At 38.7% G+C, this 24052-nt stretch overlaps 1 protein-coding gene and 1 long non-coding RNA gene across 15 annotated transcripts in view; one reads left to right on the forward strand and one right to left on the reverse strand.

Moving 5' to 3' along the window:
* LOC122541855 (adenosine kinase-like) overlaps positions 1-8974 on the forward strand; it is a 266202-nt gene extending 257228 nt beyond the window's left edge. For all 8 annotated transcript variants that reach the window (XM_043678926.2, XM_043678928.2, XM_043678923.2 and 5 more), the window contains 2 exons: positions 1918-2004; positions 8035-8974. In XM_043678926.2, coding sequence (XP_043534861.1) covers positions 1918-2004; positions 8035-8159 — 212 coding nt within the window. In that variant the 3' untranslated portion in view covers positions 8160-8974. The remainder of the gene's footprint in view (positions 1-1917; positions 2005-8034) is intronic.
* The window catches only part of LOC148137441 (uncharacterized), a 249878-nt gene that overhangs the window by 220614 nt on the left and 5212 nt on the right, over positions 1-24052 (reverse strand). For 4 of the 7 annotated variants that reach the window (XR_015754214.1, XR_015754218.1, XR_015754219.1 and 1 more), the window contains exon 3: positions 19216-19289. This is a non-coding gene — a long non-coding RNA (uncharacterized LOC148137441). Of the gene's footprint in view, positions 1-13892; positions 16782-19215; positions 19290-24052 lie in introns of those variants that run through there. The other 3 variants (XR_015754217.1, XR_015754215.1, XR_015754216.1) reach the window with 1 other exon arrangement.

Below are 24052 nucleotides of genomic sequence, written 5' to 3' on the forward strand. Positions count from 1 at the left end.
ATCTCTCAGTCATCTCCAGAATGGCACTGTCATTTTCTCATTTAGTCATGAGATGTTGTGGTAGATAAATGTGGTTCCTGTGTTTCTCACATCAAAAGCATTTCATTTTTCCTGCTGATATCACACTACTGATGGCAGAAATGATAAAGGACGATCCATGGAGTATGTGTATTTTTGGGAGGGAGCCAGAGGTGAGAATAGAAATGTATAAAATGGAACAGATTAGTGGGCGGTAAAACTCCGTTTAGGCAAAAATATTTTCCAAGGATTCGTTTGGAAAGTAGCAACATCAGAACAGATGAAGATCAAGAGCAGAAGAGTGTCATTTCAGGAACCTGTTTCCAAATTATTATAATCAAGGGAGCTCTGGACATGAGTGAGTTTTTAGCAGGGAACTTAACTTTATTTTGTTCCCATTCATAAAGTCACAGTAAAATAATGTTTTGACATTATCCACTATTCCAGCATTTCTTTAAGATTGATTGAAAAGCAGCATCAATGAGAACAGCTAAGTTACTGCCCATCTTTCTTTGGGTGCTTTGCATGGACCAGCACAAGAAACATAGGAAGTGAAATCATTTCTGGATGTGGGGAGAGGGAAGCCATTTTTAAATTTTAACAAATTGCTGCTGGAAAATTGAAACAAATGGTTGTTGATTGTGATTACAGGCACATTTAGCCAGGTGTGAAAACATGTTAAAGTCAGTTAATCAGCTTAACTGTGCATGTTTATCCTTTATTATCATTAAGTATGGACAATAATGTGTGTGTCAGAGCATCAATTAAAATAAACAATGGTCAAATAATGTGCATAGGAGAGTCTCCAGTATTGCATTTTGTGTGTCACTGTCCTGTATTCATTTTTAAGTTTTGTTGTACTATTATTAAGAAGTCACCATCCTGATTATCACCATTTGATAAGATGTCACAACATATTTGTTATGTCTGCAGTTTTTTTTTAGATTACTTATTTACAGTGTGGAAACATGCCCTTCGGCCCAACAAGTCCACACCGACCCTCCGCAGAGCAACCCACCCAGACCCATTCCCCTACATCTACCCCTTCACCTAACATTACGGGCACTTTAACATGGCCAATTCACCTAGCCTGCACACTTTTGGACTGTGGGAGGAAACCAGAGCACCCAGAGGAAACCCACGCAGACACGAGGAGAATGTGCAAACTCCACACAGACAGTTGCCTGAGGCGGGAATTGAACCCGGCTCTCAGGCGCTGTGAGGCAGCAGTGCTAACCACTGTGCCACAGTTGGGTACAGATAATGTTTGAAAACCAAGATAGCTGACTTGGATATTTGATCATGGCACTCATCCACAAACTCCATCAAGAAACACATCGACCTGGACCCAATATACCGGCCACTACAGCGGACAGCTGAAACTGACAACCGGAAGCGGCACGGACAGGCCACTATAAATGCCGTAGGAAACACCACAGAAGCGCTTCACCTAGACAGGGGACGAAACGTTTGCAACAAAAACTTCCAGCTCGGCGAACAGAACCACAGCAACGAGCACCCGAGCTACAAATCTTCTCACAAACTTTGATATTTGATCATGTTTTCTGTTTCAGAGACATACAGTTGAATCTGCTCTGTTTTCATCGCCTGGTTTGTCTTCTGGGGTTAAATAACAAATCTGGCCACTAGTTAACTCAGTCTTCTGAGTTTTATTATCTTTCTTATGTATCATTATATAAGCAGACTCCAAAGTGGAGATATTTGCTGTTGAATCTGAGAAGACTATTAATAAGTTCATATTGATTTTAAAATATCTTTTATTATTGCTTTTGAATTAGTAAAACTAATACTTTAAAAATAACAAATCAATATTATGATCTAATCTCTTTTCCACCATAATACCTAATCTATGTATATTATTTTTCTTCTTTCTCACAGCTGATAATGTAACCACCTTCCCTGTCATAGATATTAAACAAGATGAGATTGTCGATACTAATGGAGCTGGTGATGCCTTTGTGGGAGGTAACTATGGTTGCTATATAAGTTGTATGTCAAATTATGTCATTTTGTGAAAAATGCAGTTCCAACATGAGCATTGCAAGTTTATTATGTTCCTACTCTCATTGTTCCAATGAACTGTATAAATGTGATTTGTGCCAAAACTGAAACTGGAAATATTTAACCTGACAAGTACAACATGTTTGCATACTGTTGCACATTTGTATTGTTAGAATTGTAACAATTTAAAAAAAAACACTTTTACCACATGTATAAATTATACATCAGGAATTGGAGGAGTACTGTTAAAATTCAGAAATAATACTAAAGTATAAGGATAACACTCATCATTATGAACTTTTTTCTCTAGCCTCATTTCCAACAGTCCAATGACTATTCTTGCCTCTCTCTTACCTTTTAGATATCTTTCAAAAAAAGTTTGTTTTCTTTTATATTACTAGTTAGCTTACTGTCATTTCTTTTTCTTCTCCCTTATTACTTTTTTAGCTGTCCTCTGCTTTTTTTTTTCAAAAAAGGCTTCCCAATCCTCTGGCTTCCCAGTAGTTTTCACCAGTATGCTTTTTGTTTTGCTTTCATGCTGTCCCTGACTTCCCTTGTCATCTATGGTTGCCTCATCCTCTCCTTAGTATGTTTGTTCTGTATGAGGATAACTTCTGCTAAGACTCCCAAATTTCCCCAAAAAACTACTGCCATTGCTGCTCCACTGTCTCCCTGCTAGGTTCTCCTTCAAGTTCATTCTAGCCAGCTCCTCCCTCCCTGTCTTTCTAGTTACGTTTACTCAATTGTATCGCTGTTATATCTCAGTCAAACTGCAGAGCGAATTCTATCATATTATGGTCAGTGTCCCCGAGGATTTTCTTCAACTTAAGCTCCCTAATCTAGTCTGCTTAATTGCATATCAAATCCAGTATTTTCTGATCTCTAGTGGACTTTTGTTTCTAGTGGAAACGAATGCCATCCGACAGACTCTCGAGGACTCTACCACAGGTTGCTCCAAAACAAAAATCTCAGATATACCACTAATTCCTTTTCTTGGCATCTGCTACCAACCCGAAGTCCCCCATGATTATTGTTATAGTGCATTTCTTACATATCACTTCTATCTCCTGATCCCTGCGAAAGCAAGGACTGATTAGAGATAGTCAACATGGCTTTGTGTGTGGGAAATCATGTCTCACAAACTTGATTGAGTTTTTTGAAGAAGTTGAAACTTTATTGCTGGAACAGCACAGCAGGTCAGGCAGCATCCAGGGAACAGGAGATTCGACGTTTCGGGCACAGGCCCTTCTTCAGGAATTCAAGAAGGGCCTGTGCCCGAAACGTCGAATCTCCTGTTCCCTGGATGCTGCCTGACCTGCTGTGCTGTTTCAGCAATAAAGTTTCAACTTTGATCTCCAGCATCTGCAGACCTCACTTTCTCCTTTTTTGAAGAAGTAACAAAGAGAATTGATGAGGGCAGAGCGGTAGATGTGATCTATATGGACTTCAACAAGGTAAGGCATTCATCAAGGTTCCCCATGGGAGACTGATTAGCAAGGTTAGATCTCATGGAATACAGGGAGAACTATCCATCTGGATACAGAACTGGCTTAAAGGTGGAAGACAGAGGGTGGTGGTGGAGGGTTGTTTTTCAGTCTGGAGGCCTGTGACCAGTGGAGTGCCACAAGGATCAGTGCTGCGTCCTCTACTTTTTTGTCATTTACAAAAATGATTTGGATGCGAGCATAAGAGGTACAGTTAGTAAGTTTGCAGATGACACCAAAATTGAGGTGTAGTGGACAGCGAAGAGGGTTACCTCCGATTACAACAGGATCTTGACCAGATGGGCCAATGGGCTGAGAAGTGGCAGATGGAGTTTAATTCAGATAAATGCGAGGTGCTGCATTTTGGGAAAGCAAATTTTAGCAGGACTTATACACTTAATGGTAAGGTCCTAGGGAGTGTTGCTGAACAAAGAGACCTTGGAGTGCAGGTTTATAGCTCCAAGTGGAGTTGCAGGAAGATAGGATAGTGAAGAAGGCGTTTGGTATGCATTCCTTTCTTGGTCAGAGTATTGAGTACAGGAGTTGGGAGGTCATGTTGTGGCTGTACAGGACATTGGTTAGGCTGTATGTGTGCAATTCTGGTCTCCTTCCTATCGGAAAGATGTGAAACTTGAAAGAGTTCAGAAAAGATTTACAAGCATGTTGCCAGGGTTGGAGGATTTGAGCTATAGGGAGAGGCTGTATAGGCTGGGACTATTTTCCCTGGAGCATCGAAGGCTGAGGGGCATAATTACAAAATTATGAGGGGCATGGACAGGGTAAATAGACAAAGTCTTTTCCCTGGGGTCGGGGGTCCAGAACTAGAGGGCATAGGTTTAGAGTGAGAGGGGAAAGATATAAAAGAGACCTAAGGGGCAACTTTTTCACACAGACGTGGTACGTGTATGGAATGAGCTGCCAGAGGAAGTGGTGGAGGCTGGTACAATTGCAACATTTAAGAGGCATTCGGATGGGTACATGAATAGGAAGGGTTTGGAGGGATATGGGCAGGTGGGATTAGATTGGGTTGGGATATTTGGTCGGCATGGACGGGTTGGACCAAAGGGTCTGTTTCCATGCTGTACATCTCTATGACTCTATTACTCTATGTCGACCCCAATCAGGATTTTGCCTCCTTTGTACTTCCTCAACCCTACCCACATGAATTCTGCACCTTCCAAGCCTATATCACTTCTTGCTATTAATTTGAATTTATTTTCGTAATAACAAGTCAACCTTGTCACCTCAGAATATCTGCCTGTCCTCTCATTAAGGCATGTATCCTTGAATACAGAGGAACCTAGATTATCTGAACGACATGGGCGGGGAGTATTTTGGTTGAATAATCGAATGCCGGATAACAGTTTAACCAGGTATCGGGAGTTTGCAATCTTGTCCGGATAATCCAAAATTCAGATAATCGAGGTTCCTCTATATTTAGTTCCCATCAGGTGAAAATTTTAACCCTCATTCTTGCTGAACCTATGGGATTTGTTTTGTCTCCCCTATTGCGAAGAGAGGTGCAAAATATTTGTTCCTTTCTCCCTAAATTGGAATTTCTTCAGTCTCTGCCTTGAAGGGACCAACATTTACTTTCACCAATCTCTTCCATTTTACATTTGAATTGAGATTTTACAGTTTCTATTTTCTCTCTCACTTTCATGCTCTTCCTTGACATCCTCAGATTTACAAGTCTTGGCAAAATTCTAAGCTTTCTCCTTTATTCTGAAATTACCTTTAACTTTTTCTTATTTTCCAATTTGGCTGGTTTTCTTTTGCTGTTGTTATTCGTTATACTTTCATTATACTTTCATTGAGATTTGATTGAAATGACATTCATGAACTGCCTTTAAATATTTATCAAATCCAAAATAAACCATAAGCATGGTGTCATGGGTGTACACAAATGTCAGACGTTCATCAGAATTTTAGACCACCCCTGAGCACAAAGTCCATGGGATAGAAGACACTTGAAGTGGGAGAGCTGGGTGAAGAATATCAGGAAAATTTTCAGAAAAACCATGCCAATTTACATGTTACCTTTCTTCCATGTGAAGTCAACACACTGAAAAGATTTATACTTGTAATGCAGAATTAATTTCCCTGGAGGATGACAATAGATCGCTAGATCAGTGGAAAATATAGCTTCTTTGTAAGTGGTTACTATATTTATGACAAAGGATACAAAATTATTGAATTCATTACAATAACATGGAAAATCTATTGATTCTTGAGCTGCAAGTCGTTCAGGTCAACTCATGGATCATAAAGCTTTATAATTTTACTTTAGTTTATGATAATTTTGAAAAAAAGTGTATTAAACCACCTTTATTAAACAAAATAAATTAAATTAATAATAGAACCTTTTATTGTTTTCAGATTGTCTAAAAACTCTCCAACTATATTCATTTGTTATAAAGTGTGTTATTAGGTTTTTAAGCAGCAAAACATCACAGACAATTTGCATATATAAAGATCCCACCAGCAGAAATGAGATAAATGTATCCTTGAATCTATTTAGGTGCTCTGATTGATGGATAAATATTAGTAAGAATTCTCCTCTCCAAGTGGTGCCGTGAGATAATTTATATTAAAATAAGCGTGTAAATCACAATGCAAATAAAACTGTAAACATCACTTTGCAACCTGCTATCTTTTTTCCCTCCATTCCTCAACTTTAAACTTTCTTTGCACATTTCTCCTTTTCTTGGCTTTGATGTTGCCTTTTTTTCCCCAAAGTACTATTTCTAATAGTAAAATTTGGGCTTTCTTTCTAAATCCATGCCCATTTGGAGATCAGAGCGCCATTATACAAATTACTGGCTTTTATTCGTTTTCCTTTTGTTTTCCCTATTAAAAAGGCATTCTCAATTTGGCATTAAACTGCAATTAAGACATGGGATACCTGCATAGAAGATGTGTAACTCAAGAATAACAACACAGGAAAGAATGTTGGTGCTAGTTTAGTGCATTTCAGATTCCCAGGCAATTCTCAGTCTCCTGTATCTGGGATTTTACACAGGACTAACATGCGTCTCAAATGCTGCTCCAGTGACCCTCTTACCATTGGAACGTGGGCTTAAGTGTCACTGAATTCTAGGGATTATTAGCTAATTATTTGTTCTTTTACTAATTTCAGTGGTATATTTTAGGCTTATTTGTCACCAACACATGTTGCCATTACAGAATAAGGAGACCATTCTAATAAAGCCTTAACTGTGTTTACTCACACTGTTGATTTAACTGCAAGAGCAGGAAACTGGTATTCAGCAATGTGTCAGAGTAGACAAATTTAGTTCCAGTTTAACATTTTATGGTTGTAGTTATTCAATAAAGAAAATAGGTGGTAAATAATGCTTTAAAAACCTAAACATTGAAAATCTGACCTTTATATCATAGTTCTTCCCTTTCATTCAAATAAATGAGCAATAATTATTGCCTCTTAGCCCAATTAGTATTTAATTTAATCTTCCCAGAGGAAAATAGATTTCTTCCTCTCTCAACATATGTATGTTTGTGTGTGTGTGTGTGTGAGAGAGAGAGAGAGAGGGATTTTAATATTTGAAGAAAGAAAACTTCCCTTAACTCTGTGATTGCATAAACCTAAACATAGTAATGATTTATTCTTGCCCTAACCAAGTCATTAATAAGCAATTTGACATTTCAAAAAATGCCAGCATGTGCCAGATAATTGCCAGATACCACTTGGAAGCAGATTGAACAATGAGGAACAGGGCAAAAAAGAGGTGTCCCTGACGTTTGAAGAGAAATTACATGCTACCATTCAAAATTTTAAGACACAAAAAAACAATATTATTATTTTCATTTTCCTGTCTGCCAAACAGGTACCATGTTCACAAGCTGTTAATTACAATGACCAACAGTTTCTTATTCCTTGCTTCTGTGGACAATTTTCAACGCAGTCAATGTTGGCAAACTGTTGAACTGGGGGAGGTAACACTATCAAGTGGGCAGTAACACTATTAACACTCGCCAACGGCTGTACTATCAATTTCTGTCCTAACCTTTCTACTCTAGTCTGAGTATCACTGAGGCTTAATTATAAGGGAATCCATTGCTACCTGAAATCTAATTCCACACAGACCAAGATACTAAGCTAATTAATTTTCTGGTTTCTGTGTCTGACTACCATGCTTTGTCATCCATTTTCATTGAACATAAAGGGAGTAAGGCTACCTTCCTACTAAATAGTGACATGCATTGTCTCATTTTGAAATACTAAGTTTCAACAAAACAGAAACAAATCACAAAATTAACCCTTTTAATTTTGTGAATCGAAAGATTGCAAGCTCTTACTACGTTTGAGTTTGACAACCTGATTTCCAAACAAAGGGAGGTGCTGAGAATTTACAAAGACTAATTTTATCAGTGGAAAATAGTCTTTTATTTCATTTATTTATGATCTGTGTAAAAAGTGGTATATTTAGTTGTAGTGTAAAACTTTTTAGTACTCGTATCTGTGGATAATTTTTACTATTTTTCTTTGTAGGTTTTCTGTCTCAATTGGTTCATGATCAACCCCTTGAAAAATGCATCCAAGCCGGCCATTATGCAGCAAATGTTATCATTAGGCGTTCAGGTTGTACGTTCCCAGAAGCGCCTGACTTTCATTGATATGAAAATAAATGGGATCAAAATGTCCTTTGTTAAATCTAAGAACGGGAACTGCTGTCCGTTTAAAAATAAATAACCTCTCTTTTCTTCCTACCCAAACCCTGCAATAAGAATTCTGCACTTAGTTCTTCATTTGTTTTTGTCAGTCTGCAACTAAAAAAAAAAATCAGAAAATATGAACACCTTGAGAGTAAATGACAAGGCCTTGAAAATTATTTGGTCAAGTTGATAGTCATAAACTATCTTCTTGATTGTCTTTTCATTATTTTTATTTACATTTTTCAATGAAACAATGAAGTTTTGATGTTGACAGTGAATATTCTGGTGGTTAAATTTATTATTTACCTGGCAGTAATTATGGCATTGGTAATGGATGAAAACTATGTTGGCTGTTTTCTGTAGAAAACTTCAAATTGCATAACTTGTTTATTCTTTAGTTTATTCTGACAGTTTTTAAATTCAGCCCAATGATATCTGTAACTGATCTCAAGCTATTTGTCATTTGAAAGTGGTGCATCTTCTCATCATGAAATGATTTTTATTTCGCAGATTACCTCAGCATTTTCTGTTTGAGTTTATTCAGAAAAGCAAATTTATGTAATGAGAATTCAATAAAGTGAGACAAATATTTATGCAGGTAAATATTGCTGTAAAATACCAAATCAAATCTGCAAACGCACAGTTTTTAAATTTCTGATACTCTGTAGTTATTTGGACACCTGTATTATTGTTCAGAGAAACAACTGTATGCTGTTATGATTACATTCTTTTCTTTATAATTTGATATTGACAATAAACAAATATGATTCTCATAACTGTTAGCTTGCTTTTATAATTCAAGTACAGCTACAGGTTTATAGGATTTTAGGTTGTATTTAAAATGCTAATAGTATTCAGCTATTAGTGGGCTCACTTGTTTTGAACAAAAAACATTTAGCTTCATTGACTAATTGAGTTATTATTATGCAGGAAATAATTATTGACTGATTTAAATCAATTAAGACGACAACAGGAAGAGGTATACTGTACTACCTTGAAGGACAATGGGTGGAATTTTCTGCTACCTTGAGTATCATGGATAATGTGAGAAAGTTGGGAAAATACATTGAGGATGCACCTCAAGAAAAATATTTTCTATTTCTCCCTTAAGTTTACATGGGTGGGTGTTGAATCTCGCTAAGGAGCGGCAACTATCTTATTTTCATTCTGAGGAAGGGTCACTCAACCTGAAACGTTAACTCTAATTTCTCTCCACAGATGCTATCAGAATCTTTATTTTTATATCTTATTTCCATGCATTTGCATCTCATTTAGCTAATCTTACCCAATTTCTATGCAGCTCCCAATTCTCCCCACTTTCCCCAAGAAACTATATTGCACCATTTCCTGAAATGAAAGTCAGAAGTCATCTTATACCTCTGCTTGCTTCTCTGAGCCCTTCATGCAATTCTACTATCACCACCATATCCCTACATGCTCCACAGATACTGTCCTCTTCCATCCTTCCTCCAATCAACTGGATTTCATCATAATCACCAGAATCGTCATTGTTTTCAAAACGTTTCCCGTACTACTTCAGTCCTACAGGACTTCACTTCCAAGCTCTCAGATATTTACGTCTGCACGTGTCCAGATGCACGTGTCTGGTCTCTTCTGTGGACATGTGCATCTAATCCAACTATATAAGATGCCTCTTAGCTTGCATTGTTTTTCACCACTTTAGCTCTACAGCCAAAACTTTCAATTTCATTGGCTTCTGTTGCTGTTTAGCACAGAGACACAAACATGCAGCCTCTCCCATTTGGGAACACTGAACAGACAAGGGAGTCTCTGCACTGGCACCAGGAACTACATCAGCATCAAACCTTCAGCATGTACCAACAACTTGCATGGCAAACATGCTGCAAGCAAATGGCCATGTCTGAATGCCAAAGGGGAGGAGAAGAGAATTATAGGTCAACCGAAGTGTTCATCCAGTTTCAGTCTAGCTGTTCAGACAGGATTAATCAAGCATTTGGTCCGCCCAGATGCCAGGGATCAGTATCTTTGTAGTCCAGTATTTGAGCCATAGTTCAGGGATCACTGTGTCTGTTGGAGACATCTGGGAGCTGGTCTGTCCTCAATCTGCACTCTTGTCCTAATCAATGTGAGAGATGGACAATAATCAGTCCTGGGATGGGGGGCGTTGAGTATTTATGATCAGGGAAGGGTGCAATTTGTGTAGTACTGGAGAAAGTGGAATACTCAAATTTGGGTTTGGGGTTTGTTAGATGGGGTTATTAAAGGAACGATGGTGAAAGGGGCAATTTCAGATAGAATAATAGGATCTCATACGGTGTAGGGAACAAGTTGCAGAAGATCATGTCTGCACAATTAATAATTACTCTTGCCTCAATATAAGAGTGAATGACTAACAAGGGTATAGTGATTGGAACATGTCAGCAGATGGATCTCATAGAATGAGTTCCCTGATTGGAGCAGGTTAATAGTCCCATCAGTGAGCTATGGCCGACAGATATAAACAGGAGTGTCAAGGGCTCTGCTCATTCTAGGAGTTGGCTGTGAGCTAGTTGGGTCAGTCACGTACTACACACCTGTAAATAAAGGGTGAGTTAGTGAGAGGATACTGGCCTTCTTGGAATTATTTCAAAGGGTATGGCAATTCACAACATCTTGGGCTCTGTTGATAAATGGAAAACATTGTCAATATCACAATGGGACTGAACAGAAATGGAAGGTAGGTGTGGAACAATAACTCAAAAGGGAATAGAAAAGATTAGGAAATCTTTGTTAATCTTAGGAGAAGCCTGCAACTCATTCATGAGGACGCAAAGCAGAAATGTTATTCATTCCATAGTCGACAGTGCAAAAAGGAAATAAATTATTGTTACTGCATGCAAAGTGGACAGAATAAGTTACTGTTTTCTTCCTTGGGTGATGTCCAAAGATTTTCATATAAGGTCCTGCTAGAAGCAATTGTAATAATGCACTAGATGGTTTTAACAATTATCTATCAATCATCAAATTGGATGCTTTTTGAAAAGTAATTCTTTTGGCAAACAAGAGCATTACAAATCATGACCATTACATACTTTGCATTAATTGGTCCCCTGTCTTCTCAGATGTGCAAAGCTACGCAGACACTATTTTAAACGTCTTACTTGGTTTTACCATTTCAGCACCATTTTTCAAACCTGACACTGGAACAATACTTCAGAGTTGCCACATTCCATCCCTAATTGTCAATATTTTCAGCCATTCAGACAGATTATCCAATCACACACCTGAGATGGAACCAGCGCGTGGAGGATTCTTTGTTAGAAATGAGATGTCAGTGCTGAAGAAGACATCATTTAGAACATTATCACCAAGAACAGGAACTTCTCTCAGCTACCACACAGTCTCCAGAGAGAGAACCAGGAGCTGAAGATTGCCAAAAGAGATGAAGGAGAATGGCCTGCATCCAAATATATTGATATCATTTTCATTATCTATAGCTGTCAAACACAATGCATACACAGACTAAGATGTTCAGGCACATTGCTACCAAATTATGTCAGAGTAGGACTCATGTTTGGATGATAGAAATGCAGGTCTTTGTGTAGCTTCTCCCATCAGCCCACTGAACTATGACGGACAGTATAAATGTAAATTTCCTATTATACACCACCTAACTTTCAATTGAAGTGTGCTTGTAATGCCTTTTTAAAACGTTCTCCTCTCACCTTAAAAATATGCGCCCTAGTTTTGAACTCCCAACTCTATGGAAAAGTCCCTTGCTATTCACCTTATCTATGCCCCTTATGATTTTATAAACCTTAACTCCAATGAAGAAGTCCCAGTCTTACCTTATAACTCAAATTCTCCATTCCCGGCAATATCTTGGTAAATCTTTTCTGAGCCCTCTCCAATTTAACAATATCCTTCCTAGAGCAGCGTAATCGGTATTGCACACCGTACTCCAGAAGAAGCCTCACCAACATCCCAGCTCCTATACTCAAAGGTCTAAGTAATGAAGGCAAGCATGCTAAATGCTTTTTTAACCATCTTGTCTGTCTGTGATGCAAACTTCAAAGAATTGTGTATCTGAACCTCTAGATCTCTCTGTTGTACAACATTAACCAGGGCCGCACTATTAATTATACAAATCCTGCCCTTGTTCACTTTACCAAAATGCAATACCTCTAATTTATCCAAATTAAACTCCCTCTGCCACTCCTCAACCCATTGACCCAATTAAAGTCATAGAGGTGTACAGCACGAAACAAACCTTTCAGTCCAACGCGTCCATGCCTTTAATAACCTTTACATGGAGCAGCATAGTTCATGTAAAGAATGCTCTGCTTGGAAGTGTGGTGGTGGCAGGTTCATTTGAAACATCTAATGATTATTTGATTGGATGGCTAATTGTATGGCAATAATGAGCAACGATATGGGAAAAGAGGAGACTGAAACTAGGCAATGACACTTCATTGCAGAGCTGGTGCAGACACAATGCGCCAAATGGCCTCATTCTATACTGAGACACTTCCATGATTTTGTGATTAACTGGAAGCTTGCTGTAGTCTGGGAGTTAGGACTAAAGTAATTTAAAAGCATTCAGTAATTCCTCAAGGTCAGATGAAGGACAGATTAGAGAAGACTACAATCTCATGGCAAGGGTGGAGCCTAAAAATGATCTCTGGTTTCAATTTATTTGGGGGTGTATTTGCTGAGACATTTGTGCAGATTGAAATTGGAAGTGTTGAAACACAGAAATAGCTTCAGGCAGCATGGTTGTTGCTGTTGGGAAACCCTAGGCAGTTAGGACAGGAGAAATCCCTGAAAGCCATCAATAATTCAGTGCGATGGAGATTTGCAGAATTTGGTTGATGTTGTTGTGAATAATTGGAGCATAGCTCAGTGAAGCATAGCTCTTTGATAATATGGGTGAAATATCTTTAATAGATATTTGGGAGCAGTCTCAGAAGTCCTAGAGAACCTTGTTTTGTAAGAAGAGATTAAACTCCAAATTGTGAGCAGTCATTGAGGCAGTCAAAGTCAGAGAGGCTTTGAGATTATTTCAAAGGTTAGATCTTCAAAAGTGAGACAAACATTTAAAGAGATATGGTAGCCCACAGTGTCACATACATCTGGGAAGAATCTGTATTGACTACACTGACCATTTCAAGAGCATTTTGTGGGGTGTTGGACATCAGTTTCGTAAACGCATATTGACCCTGAATATTAGTGCCAAAGTCCCATCTATAGAATATATGGTTTTGAATCGTTATCTGTGCAGTATACCTACTTGGTTATTTGTCCTTACATTTATTTGAATTTATCAAACAAGGATTTTATTTTGCATTTCAATTCACACTTGGGGTCCTGCTGGTTACTTTTTTACCCTTCGTTCTTCCGTATGTTCTAATTTTTCAAAGATGACAAGTCAAATCATAACAAACATGTTGTCCAGTATTTGTATAACAATTAAAACAATTTAGTTATATCATTTGTAATTGCACCAAAAACCTAATTAAAAGCACATTCAATTATTTTAACATTGTTTACTAAAGCTGTGAAATATTCAAATTTTAGAATGTTTATATTCATTGAATTTTTGTAATCACTGGTGATTATCCTGATGCTCTGATATGACATTGCAATTTTGATTTCATAACCGTTCTTCATGCAATCCTTTTACAAATACAAGGAGAGCACATTTTTTATGTTATTTTATAAATCTATTTCCTGTATAAACTTCTAAAAGAAACACTAAAATGGTACAAGCATTTATCAAACTCCATTTAATGGTGTCAATCACTAACAAATCACTGAACATAATTATGCATTTGAACAATCAATTTGGAAAATTAATTGCTTCCTTTATGACAAGCAATTCAGTAATCATAAATTATAGTTTTGATATATGTTAAAATAAAAGATGTTTTAAATAAATAACAAAAAGAAATCACAATAAGCTATTGGGCATAAAATAAACTTCAAGGACTGACAATGAAATTAGTAATAACTTTGTGTTTACATTTAGTAGGAACTTGACATTAGAAGAAAATACCAAAATTCATTCCTAGGATATGGACATTTCCAGCTGGGCCAGCATTTATTGCCCATCCATGATGTGAGCTGCCTTCTGGAACTACTGCAGTCCATTTGGTGCATGTAAATCGATGATGCCATTAGGGAAAAAGTTCCAGGATTTTGACCCAGAGCCATTGAAGGAATGATGAGTCACCTGGAGGGGAACATGCAGGAGATGGTGTTTCCATGCATCGATTGCCCTTGTCCTTCTAGATATTTGTGGTCCTAGTTTCCTAATATGTTGTCTAAGTAGTACTGGTGAATTTCTTCAGTGCATTTTGCAGATGGTGCACACTGCTGCTACTGTGCATTGGTGGTGAGGGAGTGAATGTTTGTGGAGGTGGCACCAATCAGCAGGCTGCTTTGTCTTTCTTGAGTATTGTTGGAGCTGCATTCATCCAGTCAAGTGTGGAGAATTCCATACCCTTTAGATTCGTGCCTTGTAGGTGATGAGCAGGCTTTGGGGAGTTAGGTGTGGCTTATCTGCTGCAGAATTCCTCACCTCTGACATGCTCTAATACTCAGTATTTATACAGCTAGTCCAGTTCAGTGTCAAAGAGTGTGGTGCTGGAAAAGCACAGCCAGTCTGCCAACATCCGAGGAGTAGGAGAGTTGACGTTTCGACCATAGGCCCTTTATAGGTAGATGAAGGTGGAGGTGAAAGTGATAGGTCGGAGAGGATGGTGGAGCAGATAGGCGGGAAGGAAGAGTCCAGTTCAGTTTCTGGTTCACAGCAACCCAGAATGTTATCAGTAGGGGATTGAATGATGATAATACCATTGATTGCCAAGAGGTGATGGTTAGATTCTCTTTTGTTGCAGATTACCTGGCTCTTGTGTGGAGTGCAGATCATTTGCCATCTGTCAGCTCAAAATTTGGATATTGTCGAGGTTTTGTTCCATTTGAAAGTGGATAGCTTCAGTATCTAAGGAGTTGAGAATGTGGCTTTACATTGTGTAACCGTCAGTAAAAATTCCCACTTCTGATCTGATAACAGGTGGGAGTTCATTGATGATGCAGCTGAAGGTGATTGGGCCTAGGAATTCTCACATCGAAGTCCTAGAGCAGAGATGACTGACTTTCAATGACCACAACCATCTTCTTTGTGCTGGGTATGATTCCAAACAGCAAACTGTTTTGCATCAGATTCCCATTGACTCCAGATTTACTAGGACCCTTGATGCCTCATTCAGTAAAGTGTGATCATGAAGTCAAGGGCAGTCATCTTCACCTCACCTCTGGAGTTGAGCTTTTTTTTTTCTATTGTTGAACCAAAGGTGTAATAAGGACAGGAGCTGGATAGCTCTAGAAGAAGGACTAGGAGAAAGTGAGGATTGCAGATGCTGGAGTACCAGAGTTGAAAAATATGGTGCTGGAAAAACCAGCAGGCCAGGCAGCATCCGAGGAGCAGGAGAATCGATGTTTCAGGCATAAGCCCTTCTTCAGGAATCCTGAATGCTGCCTGGCCTGCTGTGTTTTTCCAGTACCACATTTTTCAACTCTGGCTCTAGAAGAACCCAAAATAAGTGTCAGTGATCCAACTATTGTTAAGCAAGTGCTGCTTGATAGAACTGTTGATGACATCGTCCACTTGACTGATGATCAAGAGTAGACTGATGGATGACTAATTTTCCAGAACAAAAACAGAAATTACTGGCAAAACTCAGCAGGTCTGGCAGCATCTATGGGGAGAAGACATATCTAACATTTCAAGTCCAGTGACTCTTCATCAGAGTAATTGGCTGGGATGGATTTATCTTTCTTTTTGTGTACAGGTCATACCTGCAGAGTTTTCCATATTGTCAGGTAGATGTCAGAGTTGTAGCTGTATTGGAATAGCTTGACTAGAGTTGAGAGTTCTAGAGTCACCTGTACTATTGCTGTCAGGGGCCCATAGTCTTTGTAGTATCTAGTGTCTTCAGCTATTTCTTATCACGTGGTGAATCAGATTGACTGAAGTCTGTCATCTATGATTATCCAATTGGCACTTCTGGCTGAAGATTGTTGTCAATGCTTCAGCCTTATCTTTTGCACTCATGTGATGGACTCCACCATTAAGGATAGGAATTTGTGGAGCATTTTCCACTGGATTGATTCATTGTCCACCATTGCAGACCTTAGATGTAATCTGTTCATTATGGAATCACTTCGGCCTATTTCTCATTTGCTGCTTGTGCTGTTTGGCAAGCAAGTAGTCCTATTTTGTGGCTTCACTAAGTTGACAACTCATTTTTAGGTATAACTCACACTGCTCCTGTCCTGACCTCCTGCATTCTTCATTGAACTAGAGTTGATCCCTCGGTCTTGAAGGTATGCCAGGCCATGACTTTGTAGATTGTGTTTGAGTACACTTCTTCTGCTGAGGGCATAAAGTGTCTCAAGGATGCCCAATCTTGAGTTCCTGTATTAGTTCAAAGTCCATCTCATTCAGCAAGGTGATATTGCACACATGATGGCAGATATCCTTAATGTGAAGACAGGACTTTGTCTCCACAAGAGTTGTGCAGTGGTCACTCTTACCAGTACTGTCATTGGCAGATGCATCTGCAACAGAGACATTTGTGAGGGTAAGATAAAGTTTGTTTCTCCCTCTTATTGCTTACCTCACCACCTGCGGCAGATCCAGTTTAGCAGCTAGCAGTTAGAACCCAACCAACCTGGTCAGTAGTGGCATTGCCAATGCATTCCTGTGATGGACAATTCTCCCACCCAGATTACATTCTGGTTCCTTCTTATCCTCAATGCTCCCTTCAAGTAGTGTTCAAAATGGAGGAGTACTAATTCAACAACCAAGGGGAGTTGCTATGTTGCAATCAGCAGGAGGTTTCCTTGCTCATACTTTATCTGATTCCATGAGACTTCATTGACAAGTGCTGAGAGCTCCCAGGTCAACTCCATCCCAACTGTAAACCACTGTGTCATCATCTCTACTCAGTCTGTGCTGTCGGTGGAACAAGATATACCCTGGAATGGTGATGGTGTTGCCTGGGACATTGTATGTTAGGTATGAATTTGTGTATATGACTATATCAGACTGTTGCTCTCTGAAGTTTGGCACCAGCCCCCAAATGTTAGTCATGGACAGGACTGAGTTTACTGCTGTTGTTTCTGTAATGAGATCAGCCAGGTGGACATCATAGAATATGAGTTTCTTGATTGGGCTGTTAATCTGGTCCAAACAGGGAGCCCTGGCTGGCAGATAAGAACAGGAGTGACCCCCCTCCAACTCTATTTTGATTTAGTCCCTCCCCTCCCCTTCACTGTTTTGATCACACAGCACTGCCTTTGATGTGATAGGCAGTGCTTGTCACTGGCCACTCGGGTGTTTTTCTATCTTCCTGGTGGTGGAAATTGAATAAAGATTCGTGCACTTTGTGTCGAAAAAAAACAGGAGTGTCAGACATCCTGTTCACTCTTGACAGCTGGCTCTGAGGGAGCTGGATCAGTGTCAAGGATTCTCCATGTGTAAATAAAGGGTGACTTGATGACGGGATACCAGCCTCTGTGGAGTTATTTCAGTTCCAGTACCTAGGTCAGTGCATTGGCGGCATATATTTCCTGTGCCTGGGTGGTCCATCAGTTTAATTCCTTAAATGTCAAGAGATCTAAGAGATGATCTAGTGGGGATAACTTATAAAGTAATGAAACTTTAGAATAACATCATTAGTTGGTAAATGTGTATTCAAAGTATGTAGTCAAGAAACATTAAAAGTACTAATATATAATTAATTAGAACATGTTATGATGCTGGAGGACTGCAGGACATTATTTATATATTTAAAAGGGAGCTAGAGCACAATGAACCAGCTTAATGTTGGTGGCAATGTTCCCTCAGTGCTAAGCAACCAGACAACAGCCAGGAAGTTCACATGGAGACTGGGCTTGTGTTGGCCCCTTGAAGTTAAGGTGTGTGTGCTTATCAACACAAAAAAATGTAATCATCCCATGCACTTTAAAGGCTGTGCACAATAACAAAACATTAGAGTGATCACTAGTTGATGATATGAAAGGTTATAGAATCTTTACACAAAGATGTAATAAAAATATCATTCAGAAATCAAAAATACAAAAAAAATTTGGCAACATGGATTTATAAAGGAGGACATGCTTGACCAACTCTAGTGGATGCAAAAGTAAAAGTAGACAAAAACAATATAGTAGATGTAATATATTTGGATTTGATAGGTAGTGATAGATTTTTATCCTAACTGTCATTTCTCGATGCTGTCCTTTCATATTCTAAACAGTTTTTTAATGGCATTTTGGTTGATCAATGCCATAGAATTTTTAATGTTGGATAATTTCCTTTGAAAGCTTCATATTGAAGGCAGACAGTGGAGTACCAGCTTTGGTCATGGCAATTCAAACAAATATACAAAGATGTGGAAAGTCTCTAAAATTCACAAACCTGTCTATTGAATCATAGAATCCTTATAGTGTGTGGAAACAGGCCATTTGGTCCATCAAGTCCATGCCAACTCTCCAAAGAGCATTTCACTTAGATCTACTTCCCTACTCTACGCTGTAACCCTGAATTTCCCATGGCTAATCCACTTAGCCTGCAAATCCCTGGACAGTATGGACAATTTAGCATGATCAGTCCACTTAACCTTGGAGGAAACCGGAGCACAGGGAGGAAACCCATGCAAACATGGGGAAAATCTGCAAACTCCACACAGACAGTTGCCAGGAGGATGGAATCAAACCTGGGTGCCTGGTGCTGTGAAGCAGCTGTGCTAGCCAATGTGCCACCCATCCTATCTCAGAAAGGTCAGGTTGACAGCTGAGATCCACTGCTCTTAATAGACTGACTTTTGTATTACTTATATGGATGTGATACAAAACTTTGTTTTCATATATTATTTATAAAATTTTATTTTCATGTTTCAATGCATAAAATGTATTTTTTGGGAACTAGGAATTAGAGAATTTAGTTCAGGAAAAATATATTAATGCGTATATTAGAAAGCTTATTTACCTGCAGTATGAGTCGACAGCCATAAATGTACCACTTGTTCAAATACGAGTGTTTGTGCAAAAAAGGTGAACTCCCTGGAAACGAGAACACATATATTAAAAACTGTGTTCAGCATTGCATTAGGTTGAAAGGCAGCTGAATACATTCTTTATTATTAATAATGGAATTTAACTTCTTTAGAACTTTTGCAGGCTACTTCTGTGGGCTATATCACTGGAGTTCCTAAACACCTCTCTAGAAATAAAAATGCTCATCTCGCACATGAGGGAAGATAAGTCGCTAATGTCAATGATATGTAACAGGTTCGAGGTGTGCTGTGGAGGTATCTTTTGGTTATTCACTATAATTGATTAAAAATTCTCTTCCTCAAAGGGTTTTCAGACTGTGTCAATTTTGAGTTTTCAAGATAAACTTTTGGCCAGGTGAAAGTAGCAAGGAAGATGGAGCTTAAGTAGTTAAAATGAAACTGAAGTGTAAATCAACCATGATCTAACTGAATGGTAGAAAAGGCTTGATGAATTGATGGCTTCTTGCTGTTCCTATATTTCCAGTTCATGTTGAAATTTCTCCCATGATTTCTTTTAAAATTAATGAAAAAAGGGCTGCTACAAATTATAAGTAAATTACAGGTTTGTGTTGCCACAGTTCCAATCAAACATGATCTGGACCAGATGGGCCAATGGTCTGAGAAGTGGCAGATGGAGTTTAATTCAGATAAATGCGAGGTGCTGCATTTTGGGAAAGCAAATCTTAGCAGGACTTATACACTTAATGGTAAGGTCCTAGGGAGTGTTGCTGAACGAAGAGACCTTGGAGTGCAGGTTCATAGCTCCTTGAAAGTGGAGTCGCAGGTAGATAGGATAGTGAAGAAGGCGTTTGGTATGCTTTCCTTTATTGGTCAGAGTATTGAGTACAGGAGTTGGGAGGTCATGTTGTGGCTGTACAGGACATTGGTTAGGCCACTGTTGGAATATTGCGTGCAATTCTGGTCTCCTTCCTATCGGAAAGATGTTTTGAAACTTGAAAGGGTTCAGAAAAGATTTACAAGGATGTTGCCAGGGTTGGAGGATCTGAGCTACAGGGAGAGGCTGAACAGGCTGGGGCTGTTTTTCCTGGAGCATCGGAGGCTGAGCGGTGACCTTATAGAGGTTTACAAAATTATGAGGGGCATGGATAGGATAAATAGACAAAGTCTTTTCCCTGGGGTCGGGGAGTCCAAAACTAGAGGGCATAGGTTTAGGGTGAGAGGGGAAAGATATAAAAGAGACCTAAGGGGCAACTTTTTCACGCAGAGGGTGGTACGTGTATGGAATGAACTGCCAGAGATGTGGTGGATGCTGGTACAATTGCAACATCTAAGAGGCATTCGGATGGGTACATGAATAGGAAGGGTTTGGAGGGATATGGGCCGGGTGCTCGCAGGTGGGACGAGATTGGGTTGGGATATCTGGTCGGCATGGACGGGTTGGACCGAAGGGTGTGTTTCCATGCTGTACATCTCTATGACTCTATTTGTTGAGTAAATATTACATTCAGTTCCCTACATATTGGTGTAGGTGGAAATGATCCACCTTCAAAAATTATAATTGCCCTTTACTATTGTGGTTTTAATGTTAATGCTTTTCTGAGGCAATGCTATGGCTATTCAATATGAATTTCTGTGCATATAATTGTGCACTTGCAGATAGTGAGTCACAGACAGATGTTTGAATTTCTTTCAGCTATGATGATTCTTGAGAAAGTAGTTTTTCATGTTTTCATATAAGTGCATATGTCTGTCACTTCTTGTGTGAGAATTGTTTGCATGATGTGTTGAGTTTGAATTGCATTAGTTCAAGGAGACAGCTCACCACCATCTTGTCAGGGGCAATTAAAGCTGGCCCAGCCAGCAACTCCATCATCCCATGAGTGAATAAAAAATGTCTGTACCCAATAATATACAAGACAAAACCTTACTAAATGATTAGGAAAGAATTTCACAAATATAGTAGGGGCTGTAAGCAATGGATACCATGTATGTTTGAGAAAATTGACTATTTAAAATCACCAGATGCAATGTTTGAAGAGACATTTTACAAATTTGAATTAGAAAGGGTATGGTTAATGTGCAAATTACAAATCTTGAAGGATGCAGGATCCTAAGTAACATAAAAGTTGTGTAAATAGGAATTATACAACATATCTGTTGTATATTTGTGTAATATGGTGAACGGTTACTTTAAGAGTCTGATTATGTGATGTAATGACGACGTTATCAACCATTTTGGGCAAACATACAGATCTCTAATCTTGCTGCCTATAGAATCTCCATAATAACGCTACTGCTGCTTCACGCTTTGGTCTTCTGTTTCTTCTTGAAACTTCACACAATAAGAAAACTGGCAACATGATAAAAACTGCTATGAGATCCACTGGGTTAATCCACTAACTTGTTAAAATAGAAGAAATATGGTCTTGACTACAGATTTTCTAGGCACTTCAATTAAAAAAAAAATCACTGCACCAAAGCAGGTAGTCAGCAAAAAATATTCACCCCAGGGAAGAGGTGAATCGTGCAGAGGAAGCTCCTGAAAGAACAAGGAGCAAAATGTCTTGAACTAGGGGTGTACACTCAGAAATAAACAAGCCCCCTCAGGAATACCTTGTTTGAAATGGGAAGCAAAGTAGTGTTAAAATCTATGTTATATTGTGCTAGGCAGGCCCTTCCCATTTAATAAAGTGAAAGGTGGGAAACTTTGGTGCCAAGGGACGGTATAATGAAAATACAGTAGCTGGAACTCCTACTTAGAGATATTCCATTATTTTGTACAAGCTAACAAAATTGAAGCCCATGTAGAATTGCCCCTGTGTTCCTGAGTATTATGGGGGAGGTGTTTCTAATCTTCTGAGGAATCTGGAACAGCCAGAGAATCCATGTTCCAAAACTTTCAAAGAAATAGTAGGAATCCTACAGAACCACGTTTCACCAAAGATATAAGTGATTGCTGACAGGTTCAGATTCCACAAATGCAATCAGCATGATTTGAATCCAAATCCCAGCTTGCAGTAGTTTTAAAGAAGTTTTTCAGAATTCTGTGAGTTTGGAGACAATTTAAATATTGCTACCAGAGACAGACCAGTGTGTGGCAATGATGTGGAAATGTTTCGGATGTGAAGCAATCCAGAAGCAATTACTGGTGGAAAGGAAGCTAGACATAAAGAAAGCATTGGAAATAGCAGTCTTGATGGAACTCGTGGTCGATAAAACTCAAGCTAAGCTCAGGCATGATGTCTTACAAAATAATAGCTGAGAGACAATACAGACTCTGAACTTATTGGTGTGGAAAAACAGGTCACACAATATAAAGAAGCTGTACAGAAAAAGTGTAGCAAATAAGGGTACGTTGAATAGTCTGTCTGAGGAATAAATGTGAATAATACACAGCAAAAGTACAGAAACTGAAGTGAAGGAAGAAAGTGTATATGGTACAAAAAGGGTGTGAGAAAATCCCAGATTCGCATTCCGAAGAGGAGCTGTTAATAAATATACTAGCCATTGCTGGTGACATGATACTGTGTCATTTGCTTACGAAATGGCAAACCAGCAAGAATGGAGCTGGACACCAGAGTAGCAATTTCATTAATGCCTGAAAGCGTGCATCGGAATCAGCAGTGTCACATTGTACAATGGATTTACACAGGCAAAGTGGGTGTCTTCAAGTATATAATTGTGAGAGTGCAGTTAGAAAGTCAGTTTGAAGATTTGTCATTACAAGTTGTCAAAGAAAATTTTACAGCTTTACTGGGAAGAACATGGTTGAAGAAATTCAAACTCAACTGAGCTGAAATAAATCACTTGTCAGATTCTGAGACTGATCTAAAGAAACATACTATTGGTTCCAGTGGGGTTCTGGGAAGCATGGGAAAAATATCTATCAAATTGAAAATCAAGCAAAATGTTTCAAACAGTCATTAACTCATAAAGCGTGGAAACAGACCTTTCAGTCCAACCAGTCCATACTGACTATAATCGCATACTAAACTAGTTCCACCTGCCTGCACTTGGCCCATTTCCCTCCAAGTATTTCTTATTCATATACTTATACAAATGTCTTTTAAACATTATTACTGTACCTGCATCCACTACTTGCTCTGAAAAAAGATATCTGCCATTCATTTTATTTATACCCCTCAAGATTTTATAAACTTCTATAAGGTTGTCCTCCAATGAAAAGAAGTCCCAGATTATCCAGCCTCTCCTTATAATTCAAACACTCCATTCCCAGCAACATCCTGGCAAATTTCTTCTGAACCCTCTCTAGCTTAATAATATTCTTCCTATAACAGGATGACCAGAACTGGACACAGTACTCCAGAAGAGGCCTCAACAACTTCTTGTACAACCTCAATCATGCCCCAACTCTGATACTTAAAGGTTTGAGCAATGAAGGCAAGTGTGCTAAATATTTTCTTAACCACCTTACCTATTTGTGATGCAAACTTCAAAGAAATATGTATTTGAACCCCTAGGTCTCTCTGTTTCAAGGCCTTATAATCAGATCAAACGTAAAGGCAGAATTAGAGAGATCAGTCAAGATGGGAGTCATTGAACCAGTAAATATGAGTGATTGAGCCATATTTATTTTACCAGTGATGAAGAAAGAAAGCTGGTATACCTCTGGAGTGGGTTTTTGAAGTCACTATTAATCCAGTACTGTGTGCTGAGCAGCATCCTTTGCCTTTAATTGTTAACATATTTGCTGGACTAACTGGAGACCAGCTTTTCAGTAAAATTAACTTTAGTCAATCCTATCTCCAGATGAATGTAAATCCTGAGTCACAGAAATATTTGTTGACT

Source organism: Chiloscyllium plagiosum, unplaced genomic scaffold (genome assembly GCF_037043375.1).
Source record: "Chiloscyllium plagiosum isolate Xiang-an unplaced genomic scaffold, Cpla_swu_hap1 HiC_scaffold_43, whole genome shotgun sequence".
In the NCBI taxonomy this organism is placed as follows: Eukaryota; Metazoa; Chordata; class Chondrichthyes; order Orectolobiformes; family Hemiscylliidae; genus Chiloscyllium; species Chiloscyllium plagiosum.